Here is a 20,475-nt window from a genome sequence, read left to right as displayed (position 1 = left end):
CTCCTGTTTCTAACTGTGTTAAGTGCTTTCCTCACATCCTGCTTGTTGCTGTAATTACATCAACCTCTCAGACAGGGATATTTGGTGTTCAGAATGGATCCAACAACATCACAGTGTTAAGAGGCCTCAGCTTCTTACAAGAAGAGAAAGGCAGAATCACAGAACATTTTGAGTTGTAAGGGACCCACTAGGATCATCAAAGTCCAATCCTGCGTATGGAGAACAAGTCATTCACACTTCCATGCGTTTTCTTCTCTGCCTTCTGTGCATGTCCCTCTGAAATCTTCCCCTTGTCTCAGGAGCAAATCTTCCTTTGTCAGGTTTTGTAATTTCATCTCTCTACAGTGCTTTGAGATTTTCTTCCAGCCTTTCTTGATGTTATTAAAGCCACAGATCAAACTGTCTCCCATTGGAAGTACTTGGCCTCACAGTTTTTGAATGTTCCTGGGTGAGATGAGCCCTCTGCCATTCCATATCCCTGGTGACTGATTTGAGAGATTTACATGTGATGATTTTAGACTTGGCTTCTAGCCTTTAGCAAAGCCACCTTAGTGAGTTGAATCGCAGAAAGGATTCTGTAAAAAGTATTGCTGTACCTTTCTATGTCCACATTTATTCCTTCTCTCCAGTTATAATGAAGTCCACTTGTATAATATATTTTTGATCTACCTTGTAAAAAGCTGACTTAGAAGTGAAATGGAACAGTACTCTTCGTTCTGGAACATAACTGAATATTTAATTAAATTCTTGTTTTGATATTGGACAGTGATATTGGACAACAAAAAATAACATGTATGACCCAGTGTAATTAAAAAAACCCTAAATCTGAACCAAGCACTCAACTGAGCTCATTTTTTGTTATCTTCCTTGGAGATAATTGGATTTAAAGGGATCAAAGTAGCAAATGGGATCCTTCCAGTTTTGTCACTCTTTTGTCCTAGCTTCTCAGTGAATATTTTTTCCCAGAAGTGAGAGGACTTTATTCTTTTCTTAGTGATATTTTGGGAGTCCACTGTTTTCATGGGCCTCATTTTGGTAGTTTCTGTTAGATTCTGCTGCAAATCTGTGGGACTTTTTCCCATATTTTTTTTCTTATTTTTAATTGTTTTCTTTTTAAAGGCAGTAAAGAATATCCTAGGCTTAAAATACTGATCTTATTAATGGAAAGAAGCAGCAATTAGGGAAGCCGGGTAGATGGCAATTCACATTTTCATGTTTATGCAAACTCATCTTTCTTACGAACATAATGATAATAAATGAAGGTTGTTTGCATGTGGGACTGCTGTCACTCAGAAGTGCTGTTAGCCCTGAGAGATTATATGCTGACAACCTAACTGATCTATTCCTTCCAAGGAACTCCTCTGCTTTATCTCTTAAGTGTTTGAAGAGATGTTTTTATTTAATCAGTTAGGCTTACCTGTCTTGAAACCTCATCTCCTCTTGATGTTGAACTTCTGTGCTTCCTTTCTGACTAAATTATGGTGGGCTTCTGCATTTTTAAGATATAGTTTATCCCAAGGAATCTCCCTGGGAAGGGAAGAGTGCCACTGAAGGATGGGAGAGGGAAATTTATTTCTAGGTAACAAAGACACAGTTAGTGCCAGGAATCTCTGTCCTTACGGAGCAGGAGGTGCAGGGCAGAGGGCTTGGAAAGAACTTTCCTCACAGTGAGTTTCCTGAGGCATTGGCAAGGCAGCTCCTGCTGATGCAGGGCAAGCCCGCCCTTCTCAAACTACCAAAGATTAAGACAAGGGTCAGAAGATGGGTGGAAAACCTCAAATGAGGGACATACATGTGGGAAGCTGAAAACCCTACCCTATTCCTTCCTCTCATACAGTGCTCAGTCCTGTAACCTCTATTTTGGGGTGTGTTTGTGATGTAAGTTTTGTTCTGCATTAAAGGCAAGGAGTGTCATCAAACTGTCTGGCAGTTTTGGCAGTGGGCTGGGGCTTATTTTGGGCATCTGCACAAAAGTGCCCAACACTTAAAGGCAAAAATTAACAGAATAACAACCACTGCCATCATAATCTTTTATCCTTTTCTCTCTTTGCTGTATAAGACAACTTCTGAAATTCAGGCTTTATGTGGCTACATCCAACACTGCATGTGGCAGCAGCCTGAGCTCACTAGCGAGAGTGAACTGTAACTTATTAGCCATACCAGGACCTGATAAATTAATTTCCCCTGCAGTTCCACAAGGTTTTGGTATACCATACCCTGGCAAGTAGCACAGGAAAGTTGCAACCCAGAGGTGTGGAAACAAAACCAGGCTTTAACCCTTGGAAACTGTGGTTTGTTAAAAGTTAAATACTTTTCATTTTCTCGTCTGAGACAAATGACTAAAAGCCATTCACTCTTGCTCTGACAGAATTGAATTTTGGATGCTACAAATTACTTCCCTGTGAGTGCTCTTCCTTGCTGAGACTCCTTCCTGTAATTACACTGACTTTGTTTGCCAGATGTTCAGTGACAACATTATACTGCTCTAGTCTGTTTTCCAGTTGCGATATTTGTTCCTAGGACAACTCCTTCCTTGCCTTTTTTCTTTCAGGGAGGAAATAGACAAAGGGGGAATAAAAAAAAAACCAACCAAAAAACCCCTTTACAAATGTTTTAAAGTGCAAAGGCCTGGACAATGGATTTTGCCCCTCTTTCTGTCTAACTGAAACAATGAAAGTCCTGCACTTTAATCTTCTTAGCCCCAGGGAGTCTTCTAATTATTGCAGCTGTTGCACAGGCTTATGCATAGTGACGTCCTCCTTCCCATTCATCTTGGAGGCTCTTTCATGTCCATCAGCTCCTCCTCGATAGAAATGGAAGAGCCTCCAGCTCTTAAGAATAGGTGAAGTTTACCTTTAGGATCAGGCTGAGGAGAACAAAGCATTCCCTGAGTTCCTTTCCAGAATTTACAATTGACCAAAGGCTCTTCTTTGCTCACTACAAAATCCACTTTAAATTGGTGAGGATATTAACTCTTTAGTCCTGACTTATTCAGGTGTCACAGGGATATCCCCAGCACATTCCTAGCTAGGAAGGGTGGTAGTTACTTGCAATATAGAAGAAATGAGAGGTGAGATGGCTGGTTGTGGAGAATGCACTCATATTTAGGCAGCAGGAAGTTTTTTTAAAAAGTGCAACTTCAGAGAACTATGTTTCCATCCCCTGCTAAGGTAATGAAGCTTCTTGTGGCTGCACTGAGAAGCAGGGCTCTTGTCCCAGCTGAAGTCATGTAGTATCAGTTAAGCAATCTTGGGAAAAGAAAAAAAAAAAAGAGGCAATTAATCTAAATTCATACAAAATATTTTAAATAACATTAAAACTGAATTGAAAAATTGCTTCACATACTTGGATGTTTCTGGTTTGATGCTGAGTTACAGGCCCAGTACCAAACATTGTCTGTTACAGAAACACCAGTGTTTCCCAAAAAAAGAGAAAGTTTTAAAAAATTTGTTTATATTCAACAATAATAGGCAGTAAAGTCAGATGCTCAGCTTGTGAATATTGTTACGTGTTGCAGTAGTGATTCAGCGTAAATGTCTTATCTGCTTCCATTGTGAGCTCTGCAATAGTTGCACATTTTTTAATTTTAGACTCAGAACACCAAGCAGGTTACATGAACTTTTGTTTTTATTTATAATTGTACGACTAATACAGCAATGCTGTTATACCAGCAGGTATTTTCCTCAAAGTGTCAGCCCATGTTACTAAATTCTGAATATATTAAAATAAATATTTTAGTGCATCTTTTAGTATCTTCAAAAAAAACAAAAACAAAACCCCCCCAAACCTCCAAAGAATATTTTTTGTTATTTTAAGCTTTTAAATGCCAAATGTGATTATTTGGTCTTGCCTGACTCATTATACAACAAGGCTGTCTGGGGCAGCATGGCCCGCATCCACCCTGTCATGCTCCTTTGGCTCCCAGCAAGGGATGAAGATGCCCTTTGGAAGGTGTCCCTGTTCTCTGCTAGTCCCTGAAATTGGATGAGAAACTCCTTGGAACAGTGTCGTGGGGCCTGGGCCAAACAACGCAGCAAACTAATCTAGCAATTTAACACCCTTAAGGGCCAAATTTCAGGCACCTGGGATATTTAATTTAGTGATACAAACACAGCCATAATTTTTCAGGGCGTATTCTTCACTTGCCACTGCTGCCAAACAACACGTGGGTCCATTCGAAGGTGAAAATGCATCACTGTTTGGAAGAAGCTCTTTGTGATGGGGTTTGTCAGTGGCTCTGAAAAGACATTTTATAGGGATGCTAGTGGTCTGCAAATTTCCAGTTAGTGGCTGCAGCTGCTGTATGACTCCACATTAAATGATGTAATATGGGGATTCCCACCATTTTCTCTGTCATTTCCTGTTTCTCTGCAAGTAGCTTTGATGAAATTTATGTTTAATGGCTGAGGTTTAAACTACCTGTGAGTAGTTCTCAGATAAAATTTTCTATTTTAATTTCTTATTCCATCACAACAAGAATAAAAATGTCTATTTTACATATATTGGCCATATGTAGACCTTCGATAAGTGGCAAAATTTTACTGAATTTGTCTGCAAGAGAAAAGAGTTTCTAAATATGTTGCAACCTCTTGCATTGTTTCACTAAGTGACCCATATTTCTTTTTACTTCTAAATTAGCAGACGTTTTCCACCTTTCAACAGTGCTCTGATAACAAATACTTTGAAAATCATTATTCATACATCACCATTTTCCCAAACTGTATTACAGTATGTTATTGCCTCATCTTGAAGTACTCGAGTGAAATCATCAGAGAAAGGGAACATTTTATGGTTTAGGTTTTTTTCTTTTTTCCTTGCTTGTTTTGTTGCTATTCTGTGGATGTTTAATGGTGTTGCAATGGTTTCTGAAGAATTTAGAGTGCAGTAAGTGAGGCTGGACGCTATTTTTCAGAGACTATCAGGGGACACCCCTTTGATGGTAAACTGCAAAAGACAGTGGCAATAGGAGGAAGTGATTTTGCAAGGTGGAATTGCTGTTCCTGCCACTTCAGTGCCCTTTTTGGTTTGTTTCAGCTCTTGTCAAATTCAGTGGGAATTATGTGTATGTAGAAAGCAGAATGTGGTATCTAGACTGATCCTGTCTTAACCAAAACCGTCTTAACTCTAGGCCTCATCTTGAAATATCCAGCAACAGCTGAAGTTGTCAAGTCTCTTTCCAGAACTAGAAAGACCCAAATAAAAGCAAAGTTTGTTTTGCCTGTATCATTCAGAACATGTGCAAGAAAACATGGTTATGAGAAATTGACTAAAAGCCACATATTTACAAATTTAATATTTGTAGTAAGCTTTGATGCATTAGGAACAAATTATAGATCTAGATCAGGGCTAACCAATGTTCTTCAAAAGAACAGTTTTTGGGGGTATTTTATCATTACCTAGTATCAGCCACTAGAGGGGGAACATCATTTATGTCAAATATGTCTTTTAGCCTTTTATTATTTTTATTCTACCCATCTGTTTCAGCATTCTAACAACACCTAGGCAGAGTTGCAGCACAATGCTGGCTGCAGGAAGAACACAAAACATGTCACTAACACAAAAAATTTTGGTTTTTTTCAGGTGTTGTATTTCACTACCGTGCAGCGACCAGCAGGTACACCTTGAATTTCACACAGGCTCACCAGACCTGTCGGGACAACGGTGCTGTGATGGCAAGCCCAGAGCAACTGAAAGCTGCCTATGAGGATGGATTTGAGCAGTGTGACGCTGGCTGGGTGTCTGACCAGACTGTGAGGTGATGCATTCAAACGTTCCCTTAACACGCTTTCCCAAAATTTATATGCTTTGCCTGTGCAGGCTTAAACTGCTGACTTGCCCTAATAATAAATCTGACTGTGTTGCATTCCAGGTATCCAATTAGACATCCAAGAGTTGGGTGCTTTGGAGATAAGATGGGAAAGAAAGGAGTCAGAACATACGGGCGCCGCTTCCCTAATGAGACTTACGACGTGTATTGCTATGTGGAGCGCATGGAAGGTAGGATGGATCTGCAAAACTCACAGGATCTGGGCTTTAGATCCTCATGTGGAAGGGCAAAGAAATAGGAAATCTCGTTTAAAATAAGTTTTGGCTGCTTTGGATCTGCAGGGAATCGCTGAATGGAGCGAACCTACAGTTTGTGGTCTGGTAGGTCTTAAAGACAAATGTGGAGCCTGCAAAGAAACAGTCAGGGTTAAAGCTGCTATAGTTAGTGCAGTAGATCTCACAAAAATTGCTGTTGAAGTTTCTTTTGTTTTTTGAATGTTAGAAAAGTATTTCAAAGAAACACATTCAATGTTTGACAAACTATATATAAATATATAAATATAGTGGACATAGTATATGTGCTTACTGTATTATAGTTCATAGAGTATGTAATTAAGTTTTTTATGTGTTTATGGCATAAAATTAGACAGGTATTGAGTTGCCATCTAAGTTTAATAATATCTTTTTTTAAAGGGGGCATTTTAGCATCAAAAAGAAACAAGAAAAAAAACTTTCTAGTGAGGAATCTGGACCTTCTTTAGTAAAATTCTTTGCCACTTCACAGTACAGCTACTGTCTTTGGAAAATCTACTATTTAAGGGGCTCTTGTGAGTGATCATGCCACATGGTGACTGTGAGCCATGAATCATATTGTGAATCCTGTGGTATCTTGTGATCTATTGTTGGGATCTATGATCAATCCTTATTCAACAAAGAGTTTGATGGTAAAGAGAAAAATATGCTAAATTTTTCTGTGATAAGGCAGCTTAGCCCATGCGGACAAATCTCCATACTACAGGTGTGATATTGTTATAATTTCTTATAATCTCCCTTCTGGAAGTGAATTTAACTATATCCCTTCAGTGGGCCCATAGATACACTTCAAATATCCTTATGTTTAGACATTACTATGACTAGTTAAATACATAGAATTAAAATGTAAATGCAGAAATAACCTTTCCTGTCCTTTAACCTGTGGTTTTTTGGCTTTATCTTAGCTATACACATGGGAACCCCATTCTGGAACAGAGTTTCTTTGCAACCAGGACCAAAGTACATTTTCAATTTATCACAATTGTCTGAGTGTGTCACACTGCTTTTACCTTTACATATATTCCATACCAGTTTCACTGTTCCTTTGTAAAGTAACACTGATAGTTCCTAACTAAATATCTTCTGGGAAGATCCTTGACAGTTATACATTTAATTTGGTGCTCTTGCAGTCAGCAGAACAACAAATCAGTCATGGCTTCTGTACATATATTTGCAACAAGCAATTGAAAAATGAAGGTACTCAATGTTTGTAATCTGTCTTAGAGAACGAACAGCTTAGATCATGCGAAGTTTTCTCCTGCTGATGATTTATAGATGCTTTAGTCACTGAAATCAATAAATGTTTTACTTTCAGCAGCTGAAGATCTGGCCCAGATTATGTTCAGCTTGGAGAGTTATAAAGTACAAGCAATACAAGCCTTGAAAAGCCTCAAAAATATATTAGCTTGAGAAATCTGAAAATTAAGTGATAGAATTTTTTTAGTTCTCTTCATTGTCTTAATTTTAGCTATGTCCCATTTATATATGTTGGTAAGCAACACTGCTGGACATCTACGTTCATAACACGTGATCCTCCATCAGTCCTTGATGGGATTGAATTCTGAATCACCTCTGAATCAAGACTGTTAAATTCAGCTTGGGTCTTTCCTATTTTACAAAAAAAGTTTTGACTAATCTGTTTCATTCCTAGATGAAGGGCGATTCCGTGTTCCTTTCCCTCTTTAAGAACAGTGGAATGTAACTTAAAATACAATGAAGCCTATCCTGGATGATTGTGAGCCAGCAGTCTCTCAGGGTCAAATATTCCCACTAAGCTTTCAAAAATAAAAATTAAAATAAGCCAAAACTGAGGCTTATGGTCTCTGCTTGGAACAACCTGGAACCAGACTGTGAGGCTCAAAAGGGATTGCAGCAACTGTGCAGTCCTTGTAGGCGAAGATGCAAATACATAGATTTTCAGTTTCTCATGGACATTAATTGGTTCTTCCTTGTTATAAAATTTCATTTCCCAAGACTTCTGAGCTGGATTTCCTCTCTGGATACACTTAAATTTCTGTCCTGTTGTTGTGGGTGATGGTTTGCTTAAGCATATGCCTGTTGTTGTGGCCTATCAAATGTACTGTGGTAACATGATCTGCTTGATATGAAACATTCAGCACTTAAGAAATATAATCTAGGACAGAATATTGGGAATATTTGATCTATCAATCCAGGTAGCAATAAGGACATTAATTTATTGATCAATTTTAATGCTAGATTATTATAATATTTAGCCAAAAAAAATACCCCTTTTTTCTCCACTGGTTTGTTTGGTTTCCTTTTTTCATGTGTGTGACTATATTTTTTTCCAATTTTCTCAGAATGTTTCAAGTGATCTGGAGTGTGGAAAGAACTTCTATGATTTCCAGAAGGAGTGATGGTTTATGGATATAGGGTACAGGAATGATGTAAGCATGTTATAGACACATGCAGAGAAGTTAAATTATTGTGTTTGGATGAAGAGAAACAGGTGCATGTTAGGAAGACACATCATGAGATAGTGAAGGATAAATTATCCTCAGTTCCTTCACTGAAACCTGAGCCTCTCAGCCAGACTCTGTTTTTAAGTTGGGACTAAGGAGCCAGGGTGGCTTTTTCTGTACAACAGAAGCAGTTTCTGTGAAAACAAAAGTTAATTTCAAATGAAGAGCTTGTTCGAAGTCACTTAACATTAATGAGTTTATAATTCAGAGCCACTCACCCACAGAAGACAGACATTTAGACAAAATGTCGGTGAAGTTACTGCAAGGTGAAGGTTGCACTAAACTAGATTGCAATGCTGGTGGAAAACTTGCAGTTCAAGATTTAAACACATGCCAAATTCCTGGTTGCCCTGTCCATCAAAAGCTGATTCTGCAAGGTATGACCTTTCTCTTGTAATGAGCATTCCCAACACTTAACTCATAACAAAGGACATCCATGGCACTGAGGATGCTGTAGAACGAGGCTTAAACATGACTTTTTCCATGGGAGTTTGAAAGTTTATATTTGCGTAGCCTGTTCTTGTTCAATGCCAAATCTATTAGACTTACTTGCACTACATAGGTCCTTATTTGGACAGTCTGTATCAGTGGAATGACTATTCATGGAATAAGATGATGCTTGATTAATAATATCAAAAATCTGGGTCATAATGAGGATGTCACCATGGAAGCCATTGAACAGTTATTGGTCTGTTGGCTGCTATTAGTGTGTTACCCAGAAGGCCATAAATGGTGGTAGGAATTCTTGCAATACATTTTGAAATAAATGTGCATTGAATTTGCAGTACTAATTTTGGTATTTGCACTGAGGATTTGTAGGAGCAACTCCATTTCAGTTTTATTCCTTTCTGGCCATGTGAAATCATGAAGTTAGCCAGAAACATGGATTTCTCCTTGAAGCACAGATGATTAGCTTAAATTAAAACCAGTTATCTAGGCTAACTCTTAACATTTCCTTGTTCTGAGGAAAGCCAGAGAGATTAAAGGCTGCAAAATTCTAATTTAAATATTGAGCTTTGCTAAAACTCTCAGAAGAATAATTACAGGAAAGATTTAAAATTTCTGTGCTCCTAGTGATAAAAATGGGAATCTGGAGTCAAAGTATTAATAGTGTTCTGGGCATGGTCTCTTATTGCAAGCTGATCTACATTCCTCATATTTTTATCACATATTTCAGTGTACCAAGCATTAACAGAAATATTTAGGATACTTTTAACTGCAGGAGATGACTTGCTATTAAAGAGTTTAGTCTAAAGTGATTGAGCTGCAGAGGTTTGGGTTTAACTCTTGAGGTTCTCTGAACACCTCCGGCTGAGGCAGTGTCTGTACCGATATCTGTGGAATAATCCCTTGGACAGAGGTGGGTGTTGGGGAAGGAGGGGTTTTCATCCTGCCCTCAGATAAAGGATGTGTGTGGTTGATTTGACAGCACTGTGATGTCAGGGACAGAGACAAAATGCCCAGTGAGATCCTGGGGTGTGTGGTGCTGAGCCAAGGCATAAACTACCCTGTCAGGATTGTCTCCTGGCCAAAGCCACGAGAACCCATATCTGCCTAACAACCCTAATACGTATGCAGACGAGGACTCATGCTAAGAAAGCTATTTTGGGGTGTCTGTGGGGAAGACGATATAGCTTCCCTTCCATTGCACCACTTCTCCCCTACAGTGAGTGCACGGAATAAAGACAAGAAACAAAACCAGATGTCCTTTGAATACTTTCCACCTACTCTCATGCAGTTTTGCCACAGTCATGGAAATTTCTGTAGGGCTGATAATAATAATTAAGGAAGTCTAAATATAGCTTCAGGTGAGATGTTGCTTCTGTGTTTTGGGCAGCTAAAGATTCTCTCTGGAATCCATTCTGATTCTGGAGCAGCAATTGGGACACAGAGAAAAGGACACAGTGGGACACAGAGAAAAGGACTTTTTTTTTTTTCTTTCTAGTTCAGGGCCTATGGTTGAGTCACAGCCTTTACATTGGCTTATCCAGGAGACTTACCCAGCCTAGGATTGTGTGACATCATGCAGGGTTCATGGATCCAAGGGTTTTCAAGAGGATTTCTGTTCAGCCTATAGATTTGCACAGAATAGACTCAAGGCATTCAGGAGAGCTTAATAAAATCATCGCTGATGTGTATCAAAAGGAATCAACTCACTTGGAAAAAAAAAGACTTCTTCATCTTGTCTAGCCTTCTGCTTTAAGGTTGAACCAAATTGCTTAGAGGTTTTCCAGTCTTAGAAAGTGTTTCTTATTAATTAGTGACTTTTTAGGACACCTCTTTATTACTCTGGTGTGTCAGAGAACACAGACAGCAGAGAAAGAGAGAAGGAGGAAATGGAATTTCTTTGGATACATGGTACTGAAGGTGCAAGGGTGAATGCTTTAGTGGCCAAAGTGCCCATGGTATTCCTGCTTCTTTACACAGTTGATAGTGTCCTACCAATGAAGTTTTGAGCAGATTCCATGTTTCTGAGTAAAAGAAAGTTATGGTGGCAGTGCCTTATGACTGCTTGGGCTTTGACCTGCCAGCCATGTGTTGTGACCAAACATTTATGAGGAGCAGAAACAGCAAGTTACAGCTGCAGGTGAGAAAATATCCTTAGAATGCCCTGTATAACATCAGAAAAGATGATATCTTGTCACTTTGAGTCATGTTTCATACCTCACCCAGAGCATCCTGATCTGCTACTGCAGTCACAGAAACTTGGATCTCTAACAACCCCAAAAACGCATCTTTGCTTTATGAAATTTGGTCGATTCCACTATCTCTCAGAAGCAGCTATCGAACAACCCTGGAATTAAAAAAAATGAGAGCTGCCAAATTCTTAGTGGGAAGATAATGTTTCTTCTCAAACAAGACCTCTACCATGGAGCTAAGATGAAAAGGCACTAAAACTTTGTTTGTATTGTTTTTATTTAAAAATGTGAGAGTTAAGCACTTCTGTTTACAGGAATGATTAGGTTTTTGTGCATTTAATCTCTCTCTGAATATTCTGATGTCTATCTTTAGTTTACACTGAAGGTAGTGGAAGTTGTGGAATCTGAGCACCCAAGCACAAGGTAAAGCTCATGAAAATCACATTCCAGATGTGACAGTAATAATCACAGAATCACTAAGGTTGGAAAAGACCTTTAAGATCATCAAGTCCAACCACCAACCCAGCACCACCACTACATTCACCATTAAACCATATCCTAATGAAGGCTCCTTAGAGAAAAAAATGGGGAAAGAGACTAAAAATATTGCACACCTTTATGTTCATTCCCTCATGAGGAGTGAGTAACAGCAAGGACACTGAACAGATGGTTGATAAGTCACCATCCACAGCAGTTGGTCAAAAGGAGAAGTCTTTAAAGCATCTGGCCAGAGATTCACAAGTTACCTCCTGAGCTTCTCTGCAGTTTTGGAGGATCATTCATACTTCTGTAAGGCTTTTGTTGCAGACTTGCATGTAGTTTCTGCACTTCCCAGGTGCAAAGGACTTGTGGTTCATTTTTCTGTGCCTGGCACTGTGGTAGGTTAAGTTGTGGAGATGATGCTTTGCTCTGGAAGGAGAGTGCCACATAGTCAGGCTCAAAGGTGTCCTCTAGGAGGTAGCAGTCCACCAATCCCTTAATTTTGGCTTCATCCGTGGAAAAAATACATTACTGGCGAGTTCTGTGCTGAAGGCCTTACATCCAGATTCATCATGTCTACTCCAGTCAGTACATGTTGTGTGTTGACCCTGGCCATGGTTTGAGCCTTCTCTTCTTCCCATCTTGCTTTTAAGATGTGTGATTCATGAAATTCCCACCTAAAAAATACACCCAGCTCAGCAAGACACCTCCTGATGGGAGAGAGTAAGTGAATGAAAGGGATGAAACTTGCTGTAAAACTGACTGATAAACCTGTAGATATTAAACTTTTTCCTTAGGGATTGTAATGAATTAGCTTCTGCTTCCAAAGGAAAACCTAGCTTCTTCCTCTGCCCTAATATATTGGAAAGAGATGGAAAAAGTGTGACTTTCATCAGGTGCCTCTTTTAACCAAGCAAAACAAGCACATGTGACAGGAAAATCCTGGGGATTCTTCAAGTGCTGCAGCGGCTGACGCTGGTCCATCAGCCTGGAACTTGGTTTTAGATAGCAGCCAGCAAAAATACCCTTTGTTATTGTCTGCAGTCTAAACACCGTCATGTTCTCCATCTCAGCCCCTGGTACTGCAGGGCTGGTTTTTCCTCATCTGCTAGTCTAAGCCCTGGGATTTGCCTGCCTAATATTGTTCAGTTGCTTGGAGTGTACTCCAACTATAAAAGCATTGCCTTTGACAGGCACAGAACTGGATCTGCCCTGCTTGGTGCTGGTGGCTATGTCATTTGTTTATTGACCAGAAAAATTTTCTATATCTTAATTTCCTTGTTTTCAGTGTTTTGGCTGGGAAATTGAGGTGCTTTCAAAAACACTTGTAAGAGCATGACATGATCAGTCCCTCTGCTAAACGTGGAACCTGCTGTGCTTTCAAAAATAGTAGCAAATTTTAGAGATTTCATGGATTAAATAAGTTTTGTTAGTCTCAGCATTATTTTTTTTGCTTTTTAGAAGAAGTTTCTGTACAAGCGTCAAGTCTTTTTCTCTTTGGTACTTTGAAGGAGTCAGGACGTTTCAGTCATGTGCTGGAAGTGAATGCACTCAAGAAAAAAAAAAAAACACTTTTTTTTTATGGTGAGGTGGTTTTAGAAGATTCCAGGACCACTTCTAAGTGTTTCGGGATTTATAGAGCAAGCAAGGCCCTTATTAAACTCTTACTTTGTTTTTCACATCTCATTCCAACAATTATTATGCACATTAGGTGCACACTCAATCACACAGAACTTCAATTTATTTTCAGACTGGACAGCCAAATCATGGAGCCATAACTCCTAGAGTAAATGACTGCTATTTGGAATCTGACTTTTGCACTTTACTTGATTTATAAAAAATAATAATTGTGGAAATCAACAAAAAATGCTCTTTAACTAGAACAATTGCAAGGTACCATGTTTAAACATCTTTATGCTTTATCTTATGTCTAGAATTTGTGAAATAAATGAGTATTTAATTGATATATGATGGAATTTTACTGATTGCTCTGCTGCCTGTTTGCCTTCTTTGTGAGTTTATTAGCACAAATTCTTTCATATACCAGTTAGGTGGCAAATACTTTGGATTTCACTTATTGGATTCTTCTGGTTAGGATGCATTTTGCCTTAGACACGTGTTTTTTTATAGTTTTGTTTGTTTGTTTGTTTGTTTGTAAAGCAGCCATTGATAAAGATAGTATGTGTATGCCAGCTGCTGAGTTTTAAGAGAACAAAATAAATATGTGTGGGGTCAGTAGAATAGATTCAATACAAAGAAAGATATGCCACCCGTCTTTTAAATGTGCAGGATTATGAATACTACAGATATGGGCAAACCCAAGGCAAATTTAAGGCAGACTTCCCTACAGAAATGTTGTTGTGCAACTTGGATAAGTAATTCCTCTGCAGAGTGACCTCTCTTAAAGAACCTTACATTTCAAAATCTTACAGCAAGATGTGACCATTCCCTACATTTCTTTGCCTTAACTGAGTGCAGATGACACCTCAGAGGAATAAATAACACCAACATTAATGATGTTCTGCACAAGCTCCACTTGGAGCCAGTTATCCAGATCAGCTGATGGAAAAATTGCTTTTCTAGTAATCTTTAATGTTTACCCATTTTCCTGTCTATTCAGTGAGTTTTCCCTTGATGGAATATTGTGGGATTGTCTGCCATTATTTAGGTTTTGATCCATTTTTTCATCTAGAAGTCATGACAAGTCGTTTTTCTTCTTTACTTTTCTCATTTTCTTATCTAATTGGACTGATAACTGCTGTATAATTGCAATTTAATTGCATTGTAACTGCTAATTTTCATACACGTCATAGCTACTGTGAGAAACGATCAGTGAATCATCCTCAGAGCAGAATAGGCCTGCTCTGGAGAGGCCTTTCCTTACCCTATTGTTCCACGACACTTGTGCTGGGACAGGATTGTGGAATGTCTGTATCCGTCATTCTGTGGTGGCTATGACACTCGAGCTGGTATGCAGATGCAGAAAAAGCTGCCTTCTGCAAAAGGGTTTAATAAAAAGAAGAGTTCATTATCTGTGTGGTCTGAAGAGCTGAATGAAGCATTCTGGTGCTTCTGAGGGTGAATGGTTCTTTGCTTTCCTTATCTGTCCCTCTCCCATAAAGCTCTGGCCCTTTACCTCTAATCTGGGAGCTCCATGCAACACGTATAAAGAAACTTACACTATGGAATTGGTATTACAGCTGTAATAACAAATTAAGAGTTTCTACCTGGGACAAAAAAGAAAGTTGGCACTTTGCCTCCTTTCACACGTACATTCCTTTCAGTCCCCAAATACATGTAATATTGATGTGAATGGAACTGCTCGGTGTGATGTAGTTGCTGGGTTCCCTTTAGACTAGTGCGGGGCTAAGACAGATTGCATGACCAGTACAAAAAAGCAGTGCTCTCCTGCAACACTGGCTGCTGTGTTCTGGCCTACTCCGTCTGAGGAAGGGAATTGCTGTCTTGTAACAAATATTTTGAATTTTGCGTTGTCGATTTGAAAATACTGATTTTAGGTCTCATTGATTCTGTCTGAAGTCTGAGTAAAAACTGGGAAAGAGTCAGTTTATGGCTTCATTCCCAGGACATGAACATTAGAGGCTTGATTTTTTTTTTTATTATTTTCTTTTATTTTTTTTAATAGTGTTTGGGTGAATTAGGCAACCTAGACAACTGCACAGGGGTGATTTAGCTTGGAAGTAAAATATTACACATGCTATTTGCTTTGTTTCAGTTTAAAACTGAATGGCTATTACTCACAAACTGTTACTCCATGGAAGCTAAACAATACTAAAAACATTCTAGACTAATTCAGATTTTCTTCACACAAAATGGGCTTTGTGCATGCAACATATCTGTTGTGTTTCCCTACCTGTGTTTCCCTGTGGAGCAAGGTGAAGGGTGGCAGAAATCTGACCTTAGAATCTGCTCTAGAACAGTAGAACATTTGCCTGTTTTTTTGGTGGGGAGGTGTCTCAAATGAGATTCTAGTGATGATTAAAAAGCTCAGGTAAGATACTTGCAAATGTAAAAGATTTGCTCTACAGAGAAAGTAAATTGTGTTGAGCTGGGTTTAATTAGCTCAGTTGAGTTGCAAAGTCTAACAGAGGAGTCTAACAAAGTCTAACAGGGAAGCTTCAGGGATTGAGGGAGAGAATCAGTGTCCAACCACCATGCACTTCATGACATAAAGTTTGCTTACAAATGCTCATGCTAGGTTAATTTTCAAATTCAAATGTCAAACATTTGGTTTCCAACTATCTGATTTTTTTTTTTTCCAGGAAAAAGATATTTGGGAATAAAACCCAACCTTGCAGATACAGACTGAAAGAGGGGAACTAAGCTGAATTGACAGTGCTCAGTGTTTGTTATCTCTCTTTTCTTCCCCCAGATGAAGTGGTTCATGTCTCAGCCCCCGAGAAGTTCACCTTCGAGGAAGCCAAGGAGCTTTGCAAGGAGAGAGGGGGTGTCCTGGCCTCTGTGGGGAACCTGTATGTGGCCTGGAGGAACGGCTTTGACCAGTGTGACTACGGGTGGCTGGCAGACGGCAGTGTGCGCTACCCAGCCTCCGTGGCGCGGCCCCAGTGTGGAGGAGGGTTGCTTGGGGTGAGAACCCTGTATCGCTATGAGAACCAGACAGGCTTCCCTTACCCACATAGCAAGTTTGATGCCTACTGCTATGAACGTAAGCAGGTTTTTTTTCAGTCATTATTTTTGTCACGCTTACTCTGCTTTCTTTAAATATTTGTTTTGGTTTGGTTCTTGTGGCACATGTGTATTTTTTAAAAAGAATTGGTTTTATCACTACGGCTTTGCCAAAAAGAGAAAAATCAAACTAAAAGAAATGCGATAAAGTAAAGTTGGCAGATGAAGACAGGCAAGGTTTCAAGGTAAGATTTCAGCTTGAGCAATATTTTCACACACCCATTGTCACCCTGAACCTGTGGATACTCCATTTTTTGGTGCCTGTGTACAACCTGGTGTCCTTGTGTCATGTCAGTGGACATAAGATATATCAGACATTCAAAACCCCAGCTGGACGTGTTTCTGCGTCACCTACTGTAGGTGACCCTGCCTTGGCAGGGAGGTTGGACTGGATGATCTCCAGAGGTCCCTTTCAACCCCAGCTATTCTGTGATTCTGTGATAAGAACAGAGATGTCCTACTTGATCAGGTGAATGACTGTCACCTAACTTGGTACTCTGCCTCCAGGGACGGCAGTAAGAGAGGCTGTTTACAGGTGTATAAGCCTGGAAACTTTCAGATCTCTCAGATACCCCTAATTTTGGGGCTATTTCTGGATCCCAGGAACTTTCTCCTGTCACAGAATCATAGAATTAACTGGGTTGGAAGAGACCTTCGAGATCATCAAGTCCAACCCTTGATCCAACCTCACTGTGATTACTAGCTGTCATAATATTATTTCTCTTACTTGCTCAGTCCCAGTGAATTGTCTAAATTGCCTTTCTTAGTGCTGCTTGTTTCCCTCCTGGAGGCACATCAAACACTTGCCCATTCACATGGTAGACTGCATCAATCTAAACCAGATGTCGTCCACACCTCTCAGCCTTCCTTTGGGATTCAATATTCCCCTTCAAACTCATCTATCTCCAGTGACCACTGCCTGGTTCTGCTATTAGGGTGCATCCTATCCCTGCACAGGCTCCTGTTGTCCTAAAAGGTTCACCAGCTGCCCAGCTGAATCTCCTACTTCCCTCAGTAGCACAGGGAGGTTGGATGGCCCAGCAATTTTCCTGCAGGCCTCTCTGCTCAAGGAAGTTCCTGTGGTTGCAAAGAGCACAACTGACATTAACACTGTGCTAAGTTAAAAGTGCAGAGCTTTGTTATAACTATGAATATCTAGTTTTTTTGGACTCAGTCCTGTGCCTCTAACTCAGAACTGCCTGAAATGTGCAGTTTGTACTGTCCCCATTTTTGTGGATGGTGAACTAACTACAGTTGCTGATCTTTCCAGCTCAGGAACTGAAGACCTATTTATGAACAAATCTTACTGTTTTAGAACAAATCCTAACATCTGTTGCAGTCTGGCTGTTCTCAGACACTGTTGTTTTGTTGTTTTTCCTTTATATTTTCCTTTATATTTTTCTCCTTTAATTTTCCGTTATAGTTTGTGGGTATGATGTTCTAAAACTTTGCATTTGGAAGTAGTACTAATGGACTTCAAGGGAACTGCCCACAAGAAAAAGGACTTAGTTAAGTTCAGGGATCTGTGCTTGATTCTGCAGGACAGAGTTTTGTCATATCACTCCTCCTGTTCCTCCTCCAAACTGTTTATAGTCTGTTTAAAGCGTTGTGGATAAAAGAGTCTTTAATGGGAGTGAATTTCATCAGTCCCTCTAAAAGATAGGAGTAGGAACTGCACATTTTACTTGTAACCTAGTCTTTAGTTAGGACAAATTCCAACTTGCTGTTTGTTTTTGGGGATTTCACCTCTTTCGAGCAGAGTGTGCCTTTACAATGTTCTTCCTAGAAGTTTTAGTTAACAAATTTAGACTGTTTGTTCTAAAAACAACCTTGATAAGTATTGGGTTGTTGCCTTTTCTGCAAACCCTTGCCCTTGATACATGAAAAATAAATACTCCATCACTTTGCAGCCCAGAAAGTAGATGATGTGGGACTATCAACTGTCGCAGCCTTGCTCTTTGGGAAGGGAGCAGACTAGCGAGAGGGTTCTTGCAGATTGCCCTGTGAGGTGGAAGGTTAGGCAATAGCAAGGGCTCCAAGGTAAAGTTCACCCGCAGCTGTGACCCACGAAGAAGACACAGAGACAGTGTGAACACCAAAGAAGCCAAAGGCTAATCCATTTATTGAACAAAATGGAGGGCTTTTTATACCCCCAGGGAAAGAACTATCTGGAAAAGGGGAGGTAACTAGGCGGAGCATGCAAATCCGCTACATTCTATAGGGTAACAGGGATTACAAAACAAGGAATGGGTGTCAACTGGGGAGGAGAAAACTTGGGAGAACGTGATTGGAGAGTACCTTATGGTAAACTAACCAATGGGGAGAGTGTTGCCAAGCCTGACAGGGCTTATCGGCTGTGAGGGAGAAGAAGGGAAAATGGAGGGTAGACAACCTAACAATAGGTTTAATAGGGAAACACAGGCTACTGCGCAACAGTCCATGAGGTGATTATTAAAGTCTCTGTTCCGAGTTATTTCTCAGCACCTTCCATGCTTCAAAACTGGTGTTCTGGTCTCTATTTTTTCTCCAGTCGTCCATGTTCGCATAAATCTGGTCACCAACAATCAACCCTTTTATGAGACACAATAAGACTAAACAGGACCAACACAATTTGGTAAAGAGTGAGCTGCTCTCCAGCAATTTTAATTACAAGCAACATTACATCAGAATTAATTAAACACTGCTAGCTACATGACTTAGGTTTTGCCATACATCTGGTTTTACACAGGGAAATGCAGGAGTGTAATGCTGTACCCTCCCTCAGGGAGCCTGTCTGCTGCATATTTCAGAAGTTATTGAAAGTTCTCTCCCCCTCTCAGAAGGTGCTTGGGATCCCATAGGAACCAGCTGTGAGTTCTCACTGCTTTTGCTAAAAGATTTATGCATGTGGTGAGTAATGAGGCTCACTTCCAGGCATCTTGGTCTTCCACATCTCCAGCAGCTGCCTAGTGCAGTGGCTTTGGAGTGAGTCAGTCTCTCCCACTGGAGCCTTGGAGCCAGTCCCTCTTTTGGGGCAGAAAAAGGGAGAGGGTGAAAAAATGGTCCTGTGTGAGAGCAGAAGGCTTGAATTTAAAGTCTTTGTTTCAAACCATCCTTTGTCCGAAAGTGTCTTCCAAAACTTCCTCTTATCTCTGTTTCAAAGCTTCAGTGTGTTAGTCCATCATGAAACCCACCATCCCCCAGCTCTGGCTGCTTTTAGGTCAATGGGAAGCTTTTATAGAGAGATTCCCATAGTGCCTGAAAACAAAACTGTGCTCCCAAGCCCTTGGCTCTCCCTGTAACCTCAACCCCGTGCTCATAGTCCTTAATTATGTGTCTCACATTACATTGCTGTTTCTCTTCTCACCTGAACGCCCAGTCACACCACAACAGATTTGTGGCAAACCAGGCACCTGTTTTAGTCATCACAAAGACAAAACATGTATTTAAGAAGGGGAATATCTCCTCCTTCATCCTTGGTTAGACTCTTCACCCCTATTCTGTGATTGAAAGTCTCTTTGGTGGAAAAAATCTCAAAATATTAATTTTAATTTGCAGTTGAAAGAAACCTCAACCCATATTTTGAACATTTTGCTTACTTTTAAAAAAAGGAATCGTATTTATTAAAATACACAAAAGATCCAGGAAGCAAATTCAATTTTAAAATGATATGCACTAGCTTCAGTAAAGCAACCAACCTGGACAACTTTTAACAGTACAGTTAAGTTCAGGATTTTAACTTCGGCAGTGTTTTGGTTACAAAATTACATTGTATGAAGTGTCTTGACTTTATGAAAATAAGTGTGGCCCAGACTAATAATACATGATTTAAAATCAAAAAGTCTTGTTAGAAAACCTGAAAACTTTTTCTCTTTGATCAAAAGTGCTTTCCACTCTGCAGAAACCACATGGCTCTGAGTTTCTGAAACATTATCTGTGTGTTTTATTTCATCCCTCCAAGGCTTTTGCCAGACATTTTATTTCTTCTCCTTTTTTTTTTCTTTTTTTTTTTTTCTTTGAGCGATACCTAATCTTGTATCTGATGAGGCCTGAAAAAGGTTCAGGTTAGACATATGATTAAGTACTTGCAGCTCATTGGAGGCGTCATC

At 39.7% G+C, this 20,475-nt stretch overlaps 1 protein-coding gene across 5 annotated transcripts in view; it reads left to right on the top strand.

Moving 5' to 3' along the window:
- VCAN (versican) overlaps positions 1-20,475 on the top strand; it is a 98,366-nt gene that overhangs the window by 19,128 nt on the left and 58,763 nt on the right. For all 5 annotated transcript variants that reach the window (XM_050329105.1, XM_050329103.1, XM_050329104.1 and 2 more), the window contains exons 4-6: positions 5,581-5,755; positions 5,870-5,997; positions 16,074-16,367. In XM_050329105.1, coding sequence (XP_050185062.1) covers positions 5,581-5,755; positions 5,870-5,997; positions 16,074-16,367 — 597 coding nt within the window. The remainder of the gene's footprint in view (positions 1-5,580; positions 5,756-5,869; positions 5,998-16,073; positions 16,368-20,475) is intronic.

This window comes from Myiozetetes cayanensis, unplaced genomic scaffold, assembly GCF_022539395.1.
Source record: "Myiozetetes cayanensis isolate MyiCay16 unplaced genomic scaffold, myiCay2020 scf4, whole genome shotgun sequence".
NCBI classification, from domain to species: Eukaryota; Metazoa; Chordata; class Aves; order Passeriformes; family Tyrannidae; genus Myiozetetes; species Myiozetetes cayanensis.
The sequence above is the reverse complement of the archived record's forward strand: the minus strand, read 5'-3'. Positions and strand labels throughout refer to the sequence as shown.